This window comes from Rhinatrema bivittatum, chromosome 15 (genome assembly GCF_901001135.1).
Source record: "Rhinatrema bivittatum chromosome 15, aRhiBiv1.1, whole genome shotgun sequence".
Taxonomy (NCBI): domain Eukaryota; kingdom Metazoa; phylum Chordata; class Amphibia; order Gymnophiona; family Rhinatrematidae; genus Rhinatrema; species Rhinatrema bivittatum.
This window is the reverse complement of record NC_042629.1, coordinates 78,194,595-78,214,562: the sequence shown is the minus strand read 5'-3', so window position 1 is coordinate 78,214,562 and position 19,968 is coordinate 78,194,595. Positions and strand designations below refer to the sequence as shown.

The 19,968-nt window shown below is 46.3% G+C and overlaps 1 protein-coding gene across 2 annotated transcripts in view; it reads right to left on the bottom strand.

Annotated features, from left to right (window-relative positions):
- PEX14 (peroxisomal biogenesis factor 14) overlaps nt 1-19,968 on the bottom strand; it is a 200,302-nt gene that overhangs the window by 171,450 nt on the left and 8,884 nt on the right. For both annotated transcript variants that reach the window (XM_029579134.1, XM_029579136.1), the window contains exon 2: nt 3,895-3,942. In XM_029579134.1, the coding sequence (XP_029434994.1) occupies nt 3,895-3,942 (48 nt within the window). The remainder of the gene's footprint in view (nt 1-3,894; nt 3,943-19,968) is intronic.

Genomic DNA, 19,968 nt, shown 5'->3' with positions numbered 1-19,968 from the left:
ATGTGCATTTTTCTCAGATAATTTATGTCTAAGAGTTTGGATGTCCGTGACTGTTAATGTCTACAACCCTTCCTGTTCATTATTGATTCTGGAACAAAAAAAAAACTCAGATTTTTAATGCCTTATTTTAATGTATTAGAGTCTCAATAAGTGCATTCTCTTTTTTCTTTTGTAATTCATTAATTTAAGTAGTACATTTATTAAACGGACACAGAATGAATTGTGAGGAAGTCTGGCAAAGATCCATGCTAGCAAGCAGCTGGTCAATGCTCCCACAATCAGGAGAGACAGAAGTGGAAGGCCAGGCTCAGGCCTTTTCCCGCCAGGGAAGGATAACAAAGAGAAACGTATCAGTCCTCTTTCCAAGAATTTCTTCTTTTATAGGTTTATTATTTTTCATTTTTATCATTTACGCTTTCTTATGAAAGTCAAGGACTAAAAAGGTGCTTCTCAATATCTACCCCATAAAAAGATCTCTGCTAATGCACCCCACTCCTGCTCTTCAGCACTACACTATCCAGTACTGAGCGCCCCCCCCCCAACACCACACAAACAGCTCTGCCAAAGCACCTCACTTCTGCCCTTGAAGCACTCCTGATATTCCAGGTACTGAGACCTTCACAAACATACAGCTTTCACAGTGCCCGCCTCCCAGAAAGTGAATAAGAGTTTGGTTTTTGCTTGCCTGAATTCTGCTTTTTTGTCATTTTTTACCCTATTTTTTATGGACTTGGCTTTCTAGGTGCTCAGTAACAGCTGTTATTAGTAAATTATGGTCAGACAATATCCACACCACCAAAGATATGCAAGTGTTGACTTAGCACCCACGCTTATGAAAACATGCAGGTGGGACCTACTGCACAAATAATTGAAGGCTTGCAGGCATAATCCAGCATACTCGCAGCGTACAAACAAATGTCCATATGAACTTTACAGTGCTGGAGGACATGGGAAGAGAGCCAGAGTCCTGAAACTTGCTGAGTGCTGGTTTAAGGGCTGACTCGGCCATTTCTAAGGTTACATTTGTGATTTTTCCTTCTTATTACCATACATATCAGCATTTAATGCTCAGTAATTAGCAAGAAGGTCTCCACTCAGCTGAGGATATAAGTCTGCTCTGGGACTCAACAGATTTAAACAAATAACACTGCCAGCAGGGGGTGAGCCAATGAATTAGTATTAATATCCAACCTGGGAGATCACACAGACTCTTACTGCTTAAATACACATCTTCCTGGAATGGCCAAGCCACAGTGCAGCCAGAGGGGCCAAGTCCATTCCTCTGTCTGGCTCACAACAGGGTACTTCATTCTCACACATTTTCTCCTTTAACAATTGAAGTCTGTGCAGTTGTTCACTATACAGAAGCTAAATACAACATTAATTACAAACAGAGATATACTCTAGCAGTCAAGTAGCATAAAAACCACTCCTTTAGCAACTAATAAAGGAACCAACAAAAACAAGAGAATTGTAGCATTCCAATACAATACAGTGCTTCCCCACTGAAAATCAGCCATCCTTACTCAATAGCTCTACAGGCTCATGAAATTACTCCTATACAAAACTGGACCCTGAGAGAGCTCAGGACCTCCATCTATATAATACATTTAGGTCCTCTTAAGTACAGACCCCAAACCAAGAAGCAAGCTAAGGTCTTGGATTCTGGGAATTCTCAGGCTCTGCATTGTCACAGACAAACCAAACAGCATTTCAAACATAAATCTGCATCAGCACCTCAGAACATGAGAAAGGTTTTTTTTGCGATTCTGCTGCTTTCAAATAATTGTAAAATGACAGTTGCAAAATAAACTAAGAATGAAGGTAATGAGTCATCTCGTTGCTGCCTATTGGGACAGAAAAGGTCAAACATGTAAAATCTATTGCAGAAACAAAGCAAGGGCAGCAGAAGCAAAGGCCCACCTCAAAACATGGATGGGAGGACCCACAGAGGCAGAGCCCACCACAAACACCTCATCCCTACAAAAGGCTGAAATGCTGGAGGTAGGAATGTGTGGTCTTGTCCTCACTCTCTGCCTGCAACCTCAATCTCTACGGTAAGGATGACTTGTTCCATCTTGTGCTGATTTCTGCACTCAAAGGACAGTTCTGGGGCTGGGAATATAGAAGTTACAAGTTCCTGAGCAGATGATATAGAAACAATATGTGAATATTTGGGGGAGAGGCTGCAGTTCCTGAGAATTTTATTATGTTCATTTTGAGCTTGTTTGAAAAGGGAGCTGAGCTCAACATATTCATTACAAGTCATCCTAATAAAATGTATCTCACAAACGTCTGCAAGGCAAAAAAGACGCCTTTATCTCACTATGATCCCTCAGCCTGTCAGTTTAGAGGTGCATAAAATACAGACACAAGGGAGAAGTGAATTAACGCTCTTTTCAACAGCCAGGCTATTTTATTTGCACAGGCAGAGCTGAGCTACTGACAAGTAGTGTGTACCCATAAGTTATTGCCAAAACAATAACCAGCGAATAGAAAGACAGATAGCCAGATCATCTGATTGGAGAAGAGAGGAACATAGACCATGAGCAGGGCAGAGAAACTGTCTCTTCCATACAAAGCAAAGAGTTTCTATGACTCGTCTAATAGGCTTCATATCATCCGCCCCTACGGTGGCACTATTCAAATATTTATTGTGCCCATCAGCTATTTGTATAAATGGGTGCCGCCAGCACTAAGCTGCTCTTCTTCTACAGAAAACAAAATATATTTCATTGAGAATGTAAACAAAAAAAACAAACCTTCCTCTATCCCTCTTACACACAGACAACACAGGAGCAGTACAAAGAAAAGTAAAAACAGCAGAGCTGGCAACACGATTAAAGACAAAGAGACCTAAATGTTCTTAAACAGCCCCATCAACACCATGTATACCCCTTCTGTACGCCTGGGCACTGCCCAATGTATCACAAAGAACAGTGTGGACACCACCCATCACGCCACAAAACACCCTACCTATACTCTGGGACACAGCTCAACATGCACATAAAATACACCTCATCCTGTTCTGTGAAATGTCACTCAGCGACGCCTTCAATGATGGAAGTCAAGAGTAACTTGCCTCCTAGGATCTAATCTAGCCCACTTCTAAAGAGTTAACAGCACCTCCTTTCTGCTAAAAAAAACAAAAAACCACTTACAAGCGCTGGAGGCAGGGTTGAGGGCAGGGGGTAAGAAATGCAACAGCTAATATTATAGCTACTCCTGCTGGTAGAGAGAGTACACTGAAGGGTTCAGTCTCTACTCTTGCCCTTAACAGAAGGGGAACCTGAGGTCTCCCTGACAAGTCAGCAGGAGAAAATGGTTACAAAGAGAATGGAAACTGAACATTTTTAAAAATGCATATCTGAGTTTTACTTCAACATTTATTCTTTAAGAAAGTTGCAGTAATAAAGTTTCAGAAAAACTCATGAACCTGCTGCAGACTTTAGTTCTTAAAAAAAAAAAAAAAAGAAACTATTTGGATCTGTGAGAGACACTACCAATCCTCAGCATAACAACTTCAAAGTCTGTCCCCAAGGAAGGCAAAAAATAACATAATAATAATGTTTGCACAGGACTTTCATGCAAAACCTTTCACAGAAGTGACATATCAGCCAAAAGATTCATGGGCACTTTGCTTACAAATGCATCTTACAAACTTCCATCAGCAACTACAGACTGCACAACAAGCGGGACATACTGTTTTCAGCATTTAGGCAGCTCTGCTCTTAACAACATTTAGAAGCTATAGGTCACCAGCAAGGAAATCATGAGGTCACAGAAAAGCATTACTGCCTGCAAAGTTGTACATTTAAGATTTGCTCGAGTATTCTCTATTGTATTTTTTTTTAACCCGAGAAAGGACCACATATTACCCTGCAAGGTACTTACTAGCTGTTCTCGTGGGTTGGTATTCTCCATATCCAAGGGCAAAGAAGGCTGAAAGGAAGAGAAGAAACAGCCAAAAATTAGGTTAGAGCACCATCTGCTGGACACACCTAAGAATTCTAAGAACAGAAGAACATAAGATATGCCATACTGGGTCAGACCAAGGGTATATCAAGCCCAGTATCCTGTTTCCAACAGTGGCCAATCCAAGTCATAAGTATCTGGCAAGTACCCAAACAATAGATAGATCACAAGCTACTATTGATTATTAATTATCGTAATAGCAGTTTATGGATTTATCCACTAGAAACTTATCCAAAATTTTTTTACACCCAGTTAAACTAACTGCTGTAACCACATCCTCTGGCAATGAATTCCAGAGCTTAATTATGAGCTGAGTGACATATGTGAGCGAAATAGCGGACGAGATAAAAGGTAAGGTTTGTCTGTTTGCGGATGACACTAAGATCTGCAACAGAGTGGACACACTGGAAGGAGTGGAGAGAATGAGACGAGATTTAAGGAAGCTGGAAGAGTGGTCGAAGATATGGCAGCAGAGATTCAATGCCAAGAAGTGCAGAGTCATGCATATGGGGAGTGGAAATCCGAAAGAACAGTATTCGAGGGGGGGGGTGAAGGGCTGATGTGCACGGAGCAGGAGAGAGACCTAGGGGTGATAGTGTCTAACGATCTCGGCGAAACAATGTGACAAGGCGATAGCTAAAGCCAGAAGAATGCTGGGCTGCATAGAGAGAGGAATATCGAGTAAGAAAAGGGAAGTGATTATCCCCTTGTACAGGTCCTTGGTGAGGCCTCACCTGGAGTACTGTGCTCAGTTCTGGAGACCGTATCTCCGAAGGGGCAGAGACAGGATGGAGGCGGTCCAGAGAAGGGCGACCAAAAAGGTGGATGGTCTTCATCGAATGTCTTATGAGGAGAGATTGAAGAATCTAAATATGCACACCCTGGAGGAAAGGAGGAGCAGAGGACTTTCAGATACTTGAAAGGTTTTAATGATCCAAAGATTACGACAAATCTTTTCCGTCGTAAAAAAAAATCAGCAGAACCACGGGTCACTATTTAAAACTCCAGGGAGGAAGACTCAGAACCAATGTCAGGAAGTATTTCTTCACAGAGAGAGTGGTAGATGCCTGGAATGCCCTTCCGGAGGAAGTGGTAAAGACCAGAACTGTGACGGACTTCAAAGGGGTGTGGGATAAACACTGTAGATCCATAAAGTCTAGAGGATGTGAATGAAGAGTGGGTGGCTTGCGGGAATGACGGCTACTACCTGGAGATAATACCCTTATTCAATAAACATACACACAGTTAATGCGACTCCAACATTGCTCTAAGCTTCAATGGCAAGAGGTAATGTGGAAAAAAGGATTTCCATTCACAAAAAAGCAGGGAGTAGCTTGTTTGTTACGGCAGTTACTACCCCAAACCAAATAAGCCTGATACTTCACTTTCAATGCATATCCAGCATAGCTCTCTGCTTCAATGGCAGGGGGGGTTGAAGAAAAGTGGATCTATATACAGACAACAACCAACAAGGACTGAATTACATAGTCTGGGTAAACAAATAAGCATGCTTGCTTATTGCGGCGGTTACTACCCCTAACTAATTAAGCTAGATATTTCACTTAGATGCAGTTTCAACACTGCTCTCTACATTATTGGAGGGGGTGGAAAGGAAATAGAACCAAAAGGTTACTAAAGGCCAAGTGCGAAAGCTTGCTGGGCAGACTGGATGGGCCGTTTGGTCTTCTTCTGCTGTCATTTCTATATTTCATAGTGTCTCCTAGTTCTTCTATTATCTGAGAGAGTAAATAACTGATTTACATTAACTTGGTCAAGTGCTTTCATGATTTTGTAGACTTCTATCATATCCTCCCTCAGTCGTCTCTTCTCCAAAATGAACAGCCCTAACGTCTTTAGCCTTTCCTCATAAGGCAGCTATTCCATGCCCCTTATTTTGGTCGCCTTTCCCTGCACTTTCTCCAGTGCAGCTATATCCTTTTTGAAATGCGGTGACCAGAATTGCACACAGTATTCAAGGTGCAGTCTCACTATGGAGCATTATTTATTTATTTATTTATTTATTTATTTATTTAAAGGCTTTTATATACCGATGTTCATGTACTAGTACATACCGCGTCGGTTTACATAGAACCAAAGTTGGAAATTACATCAAACAAGTGGGTACAAATAACAGGGATAACTTCGTAAGAACTTAGAACTTATAAAGCAGAGAACAAGAATTAAATTATTATAAATCATTATAAATAAATACCCATAATTGAAAATAATTACAAATAACAGTCAACAAAAAGTTGGGTTTACATCTGACTTAATAAGCATGAGTGCAGCATAACGTACATCTAACAGGTAGAATCATGAGGCAAAGTTATAAGATGAAATAGTTACAGCATCAGACATCTAGCGTAAGGGATTATGAAATGCGAGAATAAGTCTAGCCCTGAGTCATAGCTCGGGGAGAGATCTTTAAGTGAAGGCTTTTGTGAAAAGCCAAGTTTTGAGCTTCTTTTTGAACTTTTGGAACAAGTTTCAAGACGAAGGTCAGTGGGGAGGGCATTCCAGTGAAAGGGGCTGGCAGTCGAGAATGCACGTTTCTTGAGCAATGACTTGGCTGGAGGTGCATATAAGGTGCCTAAGTAGCTGGTTCTGATTGGTCTTGATGATGCGTGAGGACGAAGTGAGCAGCTTAGATCTAGCGAAGTTTGGGAATGAATGGTCTTGTGGGTTATGGTTAGTACTTTGAATATGATTCTGGATTTGATAGGGAGCCAGTGTAGGTTTTTTAGTATAGTTGTGATGTGTTCTCCTCTACTAGTGTTGGTTAGAATCCTGGCAGCAGAGTTCTGCAACATTTGTAGTGGTTTGGTGGTGATCGTTGGAAGGCCAATTAGCAGAGAGTTGCAGTAATCAATTTTTGAAAATAGAATTGTTTGGAGGACTGTTCTAAAGTCCTGAAAATGGAGGAGAGGTTTCAACTTTTTCAATATGTGTAGTTTGTGAAGCATTCTTTCGTTGTGTTCTTGACAAATTTTTTGAGGTTCAGCCTATTGTCGATAGTAACGCCAAGATCTCTTACGTGTGTGGGGGTGATCATTAGCGGTGTGATTAGGTTGTTGTTAGTCTGAAAGTTGTCCTCCAGAGTGATCAGCATAAGTTCCGTTTTTGACGTATTGAGTACTAAGTTAAGGCTAGTGAGAAGGGAGTTTATGGACTGTAGACAATTGTTCCAGAAGTTAATGGTGTTTGAGATGGAGTCGGTGATTGGCAGCAAAATCTGGACATCATCGGCGTATATGAAGTGTGTGACCTTTAGACTTGAGAGCAGATGACATAGTGGGAGAAGATAGATGTTAAAAAGGGTAGGGGAGAGGGAGGATCCTTGAGGGACTCAGAGAGTGGACTTGACCGGGTGAGAATCCTTGTTGCTTATTATGACCTTGTATGTCCTATTGTTAAGGAATGATCTGAACCATTCAAGGGCTGATCGTGAGATGCCTATGTCTGAGAGCTGGTTGATTAGGATAGTGTGTTTTACGGTGTCAAATGCTGCAGATATGTCAAGAAGTGCCAGGAGGTAGGGGGTCTTTTCTCCAGCCCAGTGAGGACGCTATCTGTCAGTGAGATTAAGAGGGATTCCGTACTGAGGGATTTGCGGAATCCAAATTGGGCTGTTGTGAGAATCTTGTGGTCTTCTAGGTACTCCGACAACTGTTTGTATAATATAGAGGCATTATGACATCCTCTGTTTTATTTTCCATTTCCTTCCTAATAATTCCTAACATTGTTTGCTTTTTTGACTGCTGCAGCACACTGAGCCGATGATTTTAAAGTATTATCCACTATGATGCCTAGATCTCTTTCCTGGGTGGTAGCTCCTAATATGGAACCTAACATCATGTAACTACAGAATGAGTTATTTTTCCCTATATGCATCACCCTTACTTGTCCACATTAAATTTTATCTGCTATTTGGATGCCCAGTCTTCCAGTCTCACAAGGTCCTCATGCAATTTATCACAATCTGATTGTGATTTAACTACTCTGAATAATTTTGTATCATTTGCAAATTTGATTACCTCACTTGTCGTATTCCTTTCTGGATCATTTATAAATATATTGAAAAGCACGTGTACCAGTAGAGATCCCTGAGGCACTCCACTGCCCACCCCCCTTCATTGAGAAAATTGTCCATTTAATCCTACTCTCTGTTTCCTGTCTTTTAACCAGTTTGTAATCCACGAAAGGACATCGCCACCTATCCCATGACTTTTTACTTTTCTTAGAAGCCTCTCATGAGAACTTTGTCAAATGCCTTCTGAAAATCCAAATACACTACATCTACCGGTTCACCTTTATCTACATGTTTATTAACCCTTTCAAAAAGTGAAGATTTGGGAGGCAAGACTTGCCTTGGATAAAGCCCATGCTGACTTTGTTCCATTAAACCATGTGTTTCTATATGCTCTGTGATTTTGATCTTTAGAACACTTTCCACTATTTTTCCTAGCACTGAAGTCAGGCTAACTGATCTGTAGTTTCCCGGATCGCCCCTGGAGCCCTTTTTAAATATTGGGGTTACATTAGCCACCTTCTAGTCTTCAGGTACAATGGATGATTTTAATGATAAGTTACAAATTTTAACTAATAGATGTGAAATTTCATTTTTTAGTTCCTTCCAAACCCTGGGGGTATATACCATCTGGTCCAGGTGATTTACTACTCTTCAGTTTCTCGATCAGGCCTACCACATCTTCTAGGTTCATCGTGATTTGGTTCAGTCCATCTGAATCATTACCCATGAAAACCTTCTCTAAAACGGGTATCTCCCCAATATCCTCTTCATAATGCAGATCCACTTCCTGTTCACTGACCAGATGTGGATATGAGGAGTGAATCCATATTTTGTCATTTTGAGCTTCTGAGTCCCCTGACTCTCCCCCTTCCCTTTGCACCTCTTCTGCTGTTTTGAAATGGCCAAGAGCTTGCTGGTTGGTGCAGTTTTTGGGTACTATAGAACCTGCCATGATTATACTGTTGGTTCCTCTGAACCAACTTTGGAAGAAACTAGCCCTTGAGATTCCCCTAGAATCTATCTTCTGAACGCCTTTGGGGCTTATATTCTCCAGGTTCCTTGATTAGTTTTTTCAGTACCTCTCCAAACAAAAAGTGTTCCTTGAAGGGAAGCCTATTTATTTATTTTAAATCTCTTTTATACCACCTATAGTGGTGCAACCATACTAAGGGGTTTACAAAGTACATGTACAATGTAATTGAACAAAACAAACAAATGACATATACTCAAGACCAACAAATAGCATATTTAGCCATGTCTTGGAGGCTTAGTCACCATCCAGGCTCTTAACCACAACAAACATCAAGCAGTCAATACTGTAGCTATCTGCATAGAGAATGTCTTGATTAAGTCATACCTCATAACTCCTAAGAAGGCTACTCCCAACTACAAATAGGCTGCCTCCCCACCTACAAACTGAGACTCTTCATTTTTTAAGACTGGCTCTTACTGCTTAATCCAATGAATCATAGCTCTAGCAACATAGCCACTACTAACTGCTGCCTGGAGTGATAAACTAGCCACTTGAAAGGACCTCTTTAACAGTGTCTGCAACTTCCAGTCCTGGGAGTGTTTAATGCTGACTCCTCCTTCCATCGGGGTGATCATCTTCCTCGCGATTGCCTTTACTGTGGCGTCCACCTTAGGAAACTTAAATAGGCGGCCTTTTCCTGCTGCTGCAATGGACGTAGATTCTACACCGCCTTCCATCAGGAGTGAATCTGGGTTATCCCATTAAACCATAATCAGGGTGTACACGGTAAGAACATAAGAAAATGCCATACTGGGTCAGACCAAGGGTCAATCAAGCCCAGCATCCTGTTTCCAACAGTGGCCAATCCAGGCCATAAGAACCTGGCAAGTACCCAAAAACTAAGGGGTAGATTTTCAAAGGGGTACACGCGTACCTTCCGAAAACCTAACCTACAATTAAACTCTGGAATTTGTTGCCAGAGGATGTGGTTAGTGCAGTTAGTATAGCTGTGTTTAAAAAAGGATTGGATAAGTTCTTGGAGGAGAAGTCCATTACCTGCTATTAAGTTCACTTAGAGAATAGCCACTGCCATTAGCAATGGTAACATGGAATAGACTTAGTTTTTGGGTACTTGCCAGGTTCTTATGGCCTGGATTGGCCACTGTTGGAAACAGGATGCTATGCTTGATGGACCCTTGGTCTGACCCAGTATGGCATTTTCTTATGTTCTTATGTTCTCTGATTAGTTTTAAATGTGCTCTATGCTAACTTCATGGAGTGCCCCCTAGTCTTTCTACTATCCGAAAGAGTAAATAACCGATTCACATCTACCCATTCTAGACCTCTCATGATTTTAAAGGAAAATTAGTTTCTTACCTGATAATTTTCGTTCCTGTAGTACCAAGGATCAGTCCAGGACACCTGGGTTGTGACTCCGCACCAGTAGATGGAGACAGAGCAAGACCTGTCGGTCTCAGTTATATATGACAATGTGCCAGCCACAGCCCCTCAGTCTTACGCAATGTCAAAGTAGAAAACATGAACAAGGAAACTAGCTAGATAACCTAACTTTAACGGGGAGCAATTCAAAACCCCAACTGGAACAGAACTCCCCCAACCGAGGGCGTGAAAACAAGAAATCAGATTAGGTAATCAAACAACGAGTGGACTCTCCGTTACTTCAGAACAGCAATGCGGGCGGGATCCTGGACTGATCCTTGGTACTACAGGAACAAAAATTATCAGGTAAGAAACTAATTTTCCTTTCCCTGTACGTACCAGGATCAGTCCAGGACACCTGGGATGTACCAGAGCCAACTTACCGAGGGTGGGAAGCAGAGAGTCCCGCTTGGAGTACCCTCTCTCCAAAACCCCCGGAATCAGTAGCCTGAACATCCAACCGGTAATGTCTAATGAAGGTATGTAACGACTTCCAGGTAGCCGCCCTGCAAATCTCTTGAGGCGACACCTGAGAAGATTCCGCCCAAGACGAAGCATGGGATCGTGTCGAGTGAGCCCTGAGACCCACGGGAACAGGTTTTCCCCGCACTAGGTACGCTGAGCCAATGGCCTCCTTGAGCCAACGGGCGAACGTCGTCCGGGACGCTGCGGCACCTTTCTTTGGACAAGAGAACAGAACAAAAAGATGATCTGTCACCCAGAAAGGATTAGTGACCTCTAGATAGCGAAGGAGGGACCTGCGCACATCCAGCTTCCGTAATTCCTTCGTTTTTGGGTCAGAGGACTCCCCGACCGCGAAAGCGGGAAGCTCAATTGATTGATTTAAATGAAACGCCGACACGACTTTAGGCAAAAAGGAAGGAACTGTCCGCAAGGAGACTCCTGAGTCGGAAATGCGCAAGAACGGCTCCCTACAGGACAGCGTCTGCAACTCCGAAACACGCCGGGCCGAAGAAATCGCCACAAGGAATACGGTCTTCAACGTGAGATCTTTAAGAGTCGATCGCTTCAAGGGCTCAAACGGCGCCGAGCATAAGGTGGAGAGAACCCAATTGAGGTTCCAGGACGGACAAGGATGACACAATGGAGGATGGAGATGCTTTGCCCCCCGAAGAAAATGGGAGATATCCGGGTGTAGGGCCAGGGAGGATCCCTGAACCTTACCTCGCAAACAACCAAGCGCCGCAACCTGGACTCGCAGGGAACTGCACGCCAATCCTTTGGCAAGACCAGCCTGGAGAAACGCTAGGATATTGGAGACGGAGGCGGAAGTAGGATCCACCCCGCGCTTCACGCACCATTCCTCAAAGACCACCCAGACTCTGACATACGCCAAGGACGTAGACTGCTTCCTGGACCTCAACAGCGTGGCTACCACCGCATCTGAGTAACCTTTTCTCTTCAACCGATTCCTCTCAAAAGCCATGCCGCGAGACAAAAGTGATCCACATCCTCCAAACAGATGGGACCCTGACAGAGGAGCCCCGCGAACCCCTGAAGACGAAGGGGAGCATCCACCGACAACTGAATGAGGTCTGCGAACCATGGACGACGCGGCCACTCAGGTGCCACCAGGATCACGGTGGACGGGTGCAACTCTATGCGCCGAAGAATCTTGCCTATCATCGGCCACGGGGGAAACACTTACAGCAACCCGTCCGTCGACGCCCTCGGCTCCTCTCTCTCGACGTCGACTGTAAAATCGCGGGGCCTTCGCGTTGTGCCACGTGGCCATCAGATCCATGTGGGGCACCCCCCACTTCTCGCAGATGAGAAGAAAAGCGTCGTCCGCCAGTTCCCATTCCCCGGAGTCCAGGTGACGACGGCTGAGAAAATCCGCCTGGACGTTGTCGACTCCGGCAATGTGAGACGCTGCGATGTTGCTGAGATGTTGTTCCGCCCAGGCTATCAAGAGCTGCGCCTCCTCCGCCACTAGTGGACTTCTTGTCCCACCTTGGCGATTGATGTAGGCCACGGTGATCGCGTTGTTCGACAACACCCGGACCGCCTTTCCCCGTACCAGCGGCAGAAGGACTGCAGCGCCAGGCGAGCCGCTCTGGTCTCTAGCCGGTTTGATGGACCACTGCGCTTGAGTCGATGACCACCAGCCCTGTACTGACTTGCCTAGGCAAACCGCTCCCCAGCCGGAGAGGCTGGCATCCGTGGTTACCACCGTGCAGTTGGGAACTAGCAGGGACACTCAGATGTCCCGAATCTAGCCACCAATGCAGGCTGGCCCTCGCCTGGACCGTGAGTGGCAGCGGCAGGTGGAACTCCTCCAATACCGGCTTCCAGCGGGATAGTAAGGACGATTGTAATGGTCGTAGATGAGCAAACGCCCAGGGGACCAACGCGAGCGTTGACGCCATAGAACCCAGAACCATCAGATAATCGCAGACCCGTGGTAGCCGAAGAGACAATAACCGTTTCACTTGATTCTGCAGCTTGCGCACACGTTCCTCAGATAGGAACACCTTGCCCCGTTTCGTGTCGAATAGGGCTCCCAGGTACTCCAAGGACTGGGTAGGCACAAGTTGACTCTTGCTGAAGTTGACGACCCAGCCCAGAGACTGCAACAGCTGGAGGACCCTGGCAACTGCCAGACGACACGGACTCTCGGACTTGGCCCGGATCAACCAATCGTCCAGGTAGGGGTGTACCAGGAATCCCTCCCATCGAAACTGAGCCGCTACCACGACCATCACCTTCGTGAATGTGCGAGGGGCCGTTGCGAGTCCAAAAGGGAGCGCCCGGAATTGGTAATGCCTTCCCAGGATGCAAAACCTGAGGAACCGTTGAAAAGACGGCTGGATGCCTACATGGAGGTACGCCTCCGTAAGATCCAGAGAGGCCAGGAATTCGCCTGGACGCACCGAGGCAATTACCAATCGAATTGTCTCCATTTTGAAGTGAGGAACGCGAAGGCATCTGTTTACCCCTTTCAGATCCAAAATCGGCCTGGACATGCCGTCTTTCTTTGGAACGATGAAGTAAATGGAGTAACGGCCCTTGCCTTGCTGACTGGCAGGTACGGGGGAAATAGCTCCCAAGCTTTCCAAGCGCCGGAGGGTTCCTAGCACTGCCGCCCTCTTCTCGGAACACTTGCAGGGCGACACCAGAAACTTGTCTGATGGGGTGCGAGCAAAATCTAACGTGTAGCCGTGTCTTATCACGTTGAGGACCCACTGATCCGACGTTACGTTGGCCCATTCCTCGAAAAACAACGTCAACCTCGCCCCAATGTTTGGAACGACGGCCTGGGGTTGACGCGAGGGATGGGCCGACCGCATCTCATTGCGAAGCCTTGAGCCCCGTGCCCGACGGGGCTCCCCCTTGTCTACCGAATCTTTTCCCACGAAAGGACTGTGGCCACTGGGAGGACCGGGAAGAGAAGACGACCTGTAAGAAGGACCGGCAGACCTCTGAGGACGCGACTTCCTGTTGCCACGAAAGCGGGACCTACCAGGGAACGAGGACCGAGTTCTGGACCTGTCCTCAGGCAACTTAAAAGCCCTGTTCTCCCCCAGGGAAAGCATCAAATCATCCAGCTCCTTGCCAAACAACAACTTTCCCTTAAACGGCAGCGCCCAGAGGTGAGCCTTGGAGGATCCATCCGCCGCCCAATTGCGCAGCCACAGGAAGGCGGCGCGCCGAGACGGCCGCAAACCATGGATCGAGCTGAACGTACGAAGAAGGTCGTGGAGAGCATCTGCCCCCATATGCTATTGCCGCCTCTAATCGATCCGCCTGCGAGGCCTCCTCCGCTGAAAGATCAGCATTTGCCTGGAGGACCTGGGCCCAGCGCAGACTAGCCCCCCATGGCGAAGTTGGTACAGATGGCGGCCCGGACCCCCAAAGCTGAAACTTCAAAAATCTTCTTAAGTTGCACCTCCAGCTTCCTGTCCTGTATGTCTTTGAGAGCCGTAGCCCCCGTGACCGGGATCGTCGACCTCTTCGTCACCCGCCGAAACCGCCGCGTCCACCTTCTGAAGCCGGAGGAGCTCCAGCGCATCCTCCGGCAGCGGGTAAGAGCTTATCCATGGCCTTGCTGACCTTCAGTCCTAACTCCGGTGTATCCCATTCCCTAAACAGGATATCCGTCGACGAAAAGTGGAAAGGGAAGGCTACTGCTGGCCCCGTGAGGCCTAACAGTACCGGATCCATGTTGGCTTCCTGCCGGGCGACCACCGGCGGAGCCTCTATTCCCAGCTCCTGGAGAATGGCCGGAATAAGCAGGGACAGCTCCTCCCTGCGAAAAAGACGGACCACCTTCGAGTCATCCGCTTCAACGGCCTGCGATCTTTTGCCCGCACTGGGCTGGGCGAAACCGTCCCCTGTCGCCCCCCCGCAGGGGCACCTCAGGGGAATCCACATCATCGTACGAGGTGGACTCGCTGTTCGTTTCCTGCGGGGCCCCCCGTGGGGGCCGCTTTCCTCTGGGTGGCACCTGGGGAAAACCAGGGGTCTCCCTAGCTTTCCTCTTCTTAGAACCAGATTTGTAAGCTCCCACCTCGGAAGCTTTCCCGTCTGCGCCTGCGGCCATTGTATTTAAGAACCTTGCGCAACAACAGCGCAAAATCCGCAGAAAAGGAGTACCCGGAGCCCGACGAATCATCGTTGATACTAGCGTCCCCAGGGGACTCGGCTCCCCCCAGGGCATCCGTCCCCCCCCCCCCCCCGCAGGCCCCTGCTGTGGGGAAAGCGTGGGAGGCATGCCGGCCATCCACAGCCATCTCCCGTGCGATTTCGCGGGCGGTACCTAAAATGGCCGCCACTCCCGCACTAAGCGGGAAGGGATCCGGCGGCCTGTCAGAGGCTGCACTCCCACGCGGCGGCGATCGCACCGGCCGGGATCGGCCCCCCCCCCGACATGCCCCGGACGGACCCTCACCACCCGGGACGCAGGAAGCACAAAGGCCCTCCCTCGAGAGGCGCGCACGCGCCAAGCCGCAGGCCCAGCAACTCGACCCCCATGGCATCCGAGCGATCGCGGCACACAGCAAGTAAAAATTTAAATTTAAATTCAACTTCCACCCCCCGGCAAGTGGCTCCCCCCCGAGAAACCCTGAGACGGAGACGCGAAGTAAAGGAGAGCCGGCAGGCAGAAAACACAAAAGAAACCTTTTTTTTTTTTTTTTTTAACTTGCCGCTGTCCTCGGTCCGGCCCGGCCCGTCCTCGGCCCGGTTCACTCACCCCCGCTTAGTCCAGCGGGGGTGAGTGAACCGGGCTCCCCGGTGTCACCCCCGACGCTGCTACTCGACCAGCCGGGTCCTCGACCCTAGCAGCGGCCTCAACCAGTGGGGGATGGTCCCCTCAGAACCTCCCAACCCCCCTGGGAGGCAGGGCAGACGGGACTTTCTTCAAAAAGGAAAGACAAAATAAATAAAAGTCTGGACCTTCAACTAACCAGCACTAACATAAGCAAACAAACTCAACCCTGACTGACTAACAACACCCAGGGCAGGCAGAGGCTGTGAGTGCACCTGCACCATCTACTGGAGACAGAGTAAGACTGAGGGGCTGTGGCTGGCACATTGTCATATATGACTGAGTCCGACAGGTCTTGCTCTGTCTCCATCTACTGGTGCGGAGTCACAACCCAGGTGTCCTGGACTGATCCTGGTACGTACAGGGAAACATCTCTATCATATCCCCCCTCAGTCGTCTCTTCTCCAGCTGAAAAGTTCCTAACCTCTTTAGTCTTTCCTCATAGGGGAGTTGTTCCATTCCCCTTATCATTTTGGTAGCCCTTCTCTGTACCTTCTCCATCGCAATTATATCTTTTTTGAGATGCGGCGACCAGAATTGTACACAGTATTCAAGGTGCGGTCTCACCATGGAGCAATACAGAGGCATTATGACATTTTCCGTTTTATTCACCATTCCCTTTCTAATAATTCCCAACATTCTGTTTGCTTTTTTGACTCCCCCAGCACACTGAACCGACGATTTCAATGTGTTATCCACTATGACACCTAGATCTCTTTCTTGGGTTGTAGCACCTAATATGGACCCCAACATTGTGTAATTATAGCATGGTTTTTTTTTTCCCTATATGCATCACCTTGCACTTATCCACATTAAATTTCATCTGCCATTTGGATGCCCAATTTTCCAGTCTCACAAGGTCTTCCTGCAATTTATCACAATCTGCTTGTGATTTAACTACTCTAAACAATTTTGTGTCATCTGCAAATTTGATTATCTCACTCGTCGTATTTCTTTCCAGATCATTTATAAATATATTGAAAAGTAAGGGTCCCAATACAGATCCCTGAGGCACTCCACTGCCCACTCCCTTCCACTGAGAAAATTGCCCATTTAATCCTACTCTGTTTCCTGTCTTTTAACCAGTTTGAAATCCACGAAAGGACATCGCCACCTATCCCATGACTTTTTACTTTTCCTAGAAGCCTCTCATGAGGAACTTTGTCAAACACCTTCTGAAAATCCAAGTATACTTTATCTACCGGTTCACCTTTATCCACATGTTTATTAACTCCTTCAAAAAAGTGAAGCAGATTTGTGAGGCAAGACTTGCCCTGGGTAAAGCCATGCTGACTTTGTTCCATTAAACCATGTTCTTGTTGGCTATTAATTCCTGCTAGGATGGGATCCCCCCCCCTGGCTTCCGACTCCTTCACTTGTTCCTCCATCAGCTTTAGGGACTGCAAAACCTTTAAAATCAGGACTGCTATAGCACCTGCTACCATTCACTCACTTCTTCCATAATCTCTTCCAGGTATATCTCATTACACCTGATCTCCCTTCCCCTGGCTTAAGTCCAATTTCCTATGACATTTGTTACTATTATGCCTTGTTACCCACTTTTAACTTAACCGCTACAAAATAATCACTGTAAAATTTTCCCTGCCATCTATTCCAAGTATTCATGCTTACATTGAATTAACGTTCTCTTTATAACCAGTTCGCTATATAGCATGTTGTACTTGTTCAAGCTTATCACAGTTTACATTATTAACGTTCACTTTGTAATTTGTTCCCTGTAAAGCCTGTTGCAATTTTAGTTATCTGTGAACCGAGATGATGTTCCCAACGTATCCCGGTATATAAAAACACTTAAATAAATAAATAAATAAATAAATAAATCTCTTTCCTCAACAATCTCACTGCTTTCCCATCTTCCAGAGAGGATGTCAGTTCTCCTTCCTCCTATTCTGAGGACCTTGCCTCTTCCCTTCCTGCCTCTAGGAATCACTGCAGCAATGGATCTTGCTGGGGAGACCTCTTGCTCCAACTCTAGCTGGGGTCTTTTCCCGGAGTTGGGCTGTCTGTGTACAGCAGGTTAGCTTCCCCTTTAAACCTGAGTCACATCCTGCTGCTTGGTTCTTTATTTCTAAGTGCTTGTTTCTTTTTTTCTAGTATGCCTGACGCATAATTTTGTCAAATTCCTTTGAGAAACCTTGTTCTGCCACACTAGGGAGGGAAGTGGTACTCATCTGGATGCAGCACCATACTGTGCAGGAGGAAACAGAGTGCTCTGACAAGTACCTACACCAGGCCTCCTTACAAGCACTTCCAGAATGGCCTTGGTTTCTTCATCTGTCCCTGCAGCTATCTCTCTTGTCAGTTTTGTAACCACATCTTTCATGCCCATCTCCCCCATGGGTGACTCCCCGCCATAGCACTTTATACAGAAAGAGCCTGCATTGCTAGGTTGCTGACGAGACCACTTCTTTCCTTTTCTGACATACCTGCTTCCAGGTCTATTGATTAGCTTGGGTGGGGGAGGTCCTGGGGCCAATTAACTGCTGCGGGCCAAAGGTAGTCTCCTGCAGGATACAGGATTCCTAGGCCCAAAACCCCTAGTTCTTCCAGGAGGAAGTTCAACTTTGGCTGTCATCCTTGTAGTCCGCTATTCCACCTCATCTTCTACCAGGAAAATCATCCTAATAGACTGTTGCCCTGAAATTCCACTTCTGTTCTTGCTGCACCAAGTCTTCATCATCTTCTGAGAAATAACAACAGCCTTTCCTGTTGCACCTGATTATACAGAGAGCAAGCCAGTCAAACAAGTTGTCCTCTTCCTTTATCTGCTAGTAGGAGGGACATATCCCACATGTCTGAAATGGTCTGACATGACGCAAAGGATATTTCTTTACAGATACGGTGATAGATGTATGGAATAGCCTCCCACTATCACTGTCCTCTGCCAGTGAATGTGGTAGAGACAATGACAGCGTCACTATTTAAGTAAGCATGGGACAAGTACAGGGGATCTTTGAGGTGGAGGAAAAGACTATAAAGTTGAGCAGGAGATGTGGATGGGAAGACTGGATAGGCCATATAATCTTGTTCTGCCATCGTGTTCTACTTTCTATGTTTCATATGATGAAACCTAAAAAAACTCAAGAGAAATGCTAGAATGGAGAACTTATTAATTACCTGATAATTTTGCTTTCCTTAGTGTAGACCAGGACAAGTGGGTTATGCTCCCCTGCCAGCAGATAGAGACGAAGCAAGCTGACATCACAGTATATATTTTCCTGCAGTGACATCAGCCTGCCAGTATTCTCTTCAAAAGCAACTGTGGACAGACTAGCAAAAAATTTGATTAAAAACAGTCAACTACTACTATACTCAACCAACAAGAAACACTGAATTCAAGCAAGGAACGTATGTAACTCCAATCTAGGGACTGGATGAACACTTAACAGTAATCTTCTGGAACACGTAGCCCCACAGGAGGACCACTGTCACAATCATTCAGCAGCCGAGGGCGGGAAGCTGAGTCTATCTGTTTACACTAAGGAAAACAAAATTATCAGGTAAGTAGTAATTTCTCCATTTCTTAGCGTGTAGACAGATGGGATTCAGCACAGCAGGATGTTCCAAAGCTATTCATGAGTAGGGTGGGAGGCTGCCCACAGTCCTGTCAACACCGCATGTGCAAAGGCTGCATCCTCCCGGGCCTGCACATCCAGACGATAAAACCTGGAAAAAGTATGTAAAGAGGACCACATCGCAGCTCTGCAAATGTCAACGGGAGATAACAATCTAACCTCCACCCATGACACTGCCTGAGCCCTAGTGGAATGAGCCTTAACCTGAGAGGGCAACACCTTTCCAGCATCCATGTAAGCGGCTATGACCACCTCCTTAATCCAGCAAGCTATAGTTGCCTCAGGTAGGGAGGAGGAATAGTCTAGTGGTTAGAGCAGTGGGCTACAAACCAGGAGACCAGGGTTTGAGTCCCGCTGTCACTCCTTGTGACCTTGGGCAAGTCACTTTATCCTCTGTTGCCTAGGTACAAACTTAGATTGTAAGCCCTCTGGAGATAGGGAAATACCTACAGTACCTGAATGTAAACCGAAGTTGGTTTGCCCTGCTTCCTTACACCATGAAGCACAAACAGGCAATCTGTCGTTCAGAAACCTCCAGATACTGCAAAGTCTGTTGACATCCAAGGAAATAGACTGATTCAAATGAAATTCTGACACCATTTTGGGCAAGAAGGATGGGACAGTACACAGCTGTAACGCCCCTGAAGACAAGGTCTGCAACTCG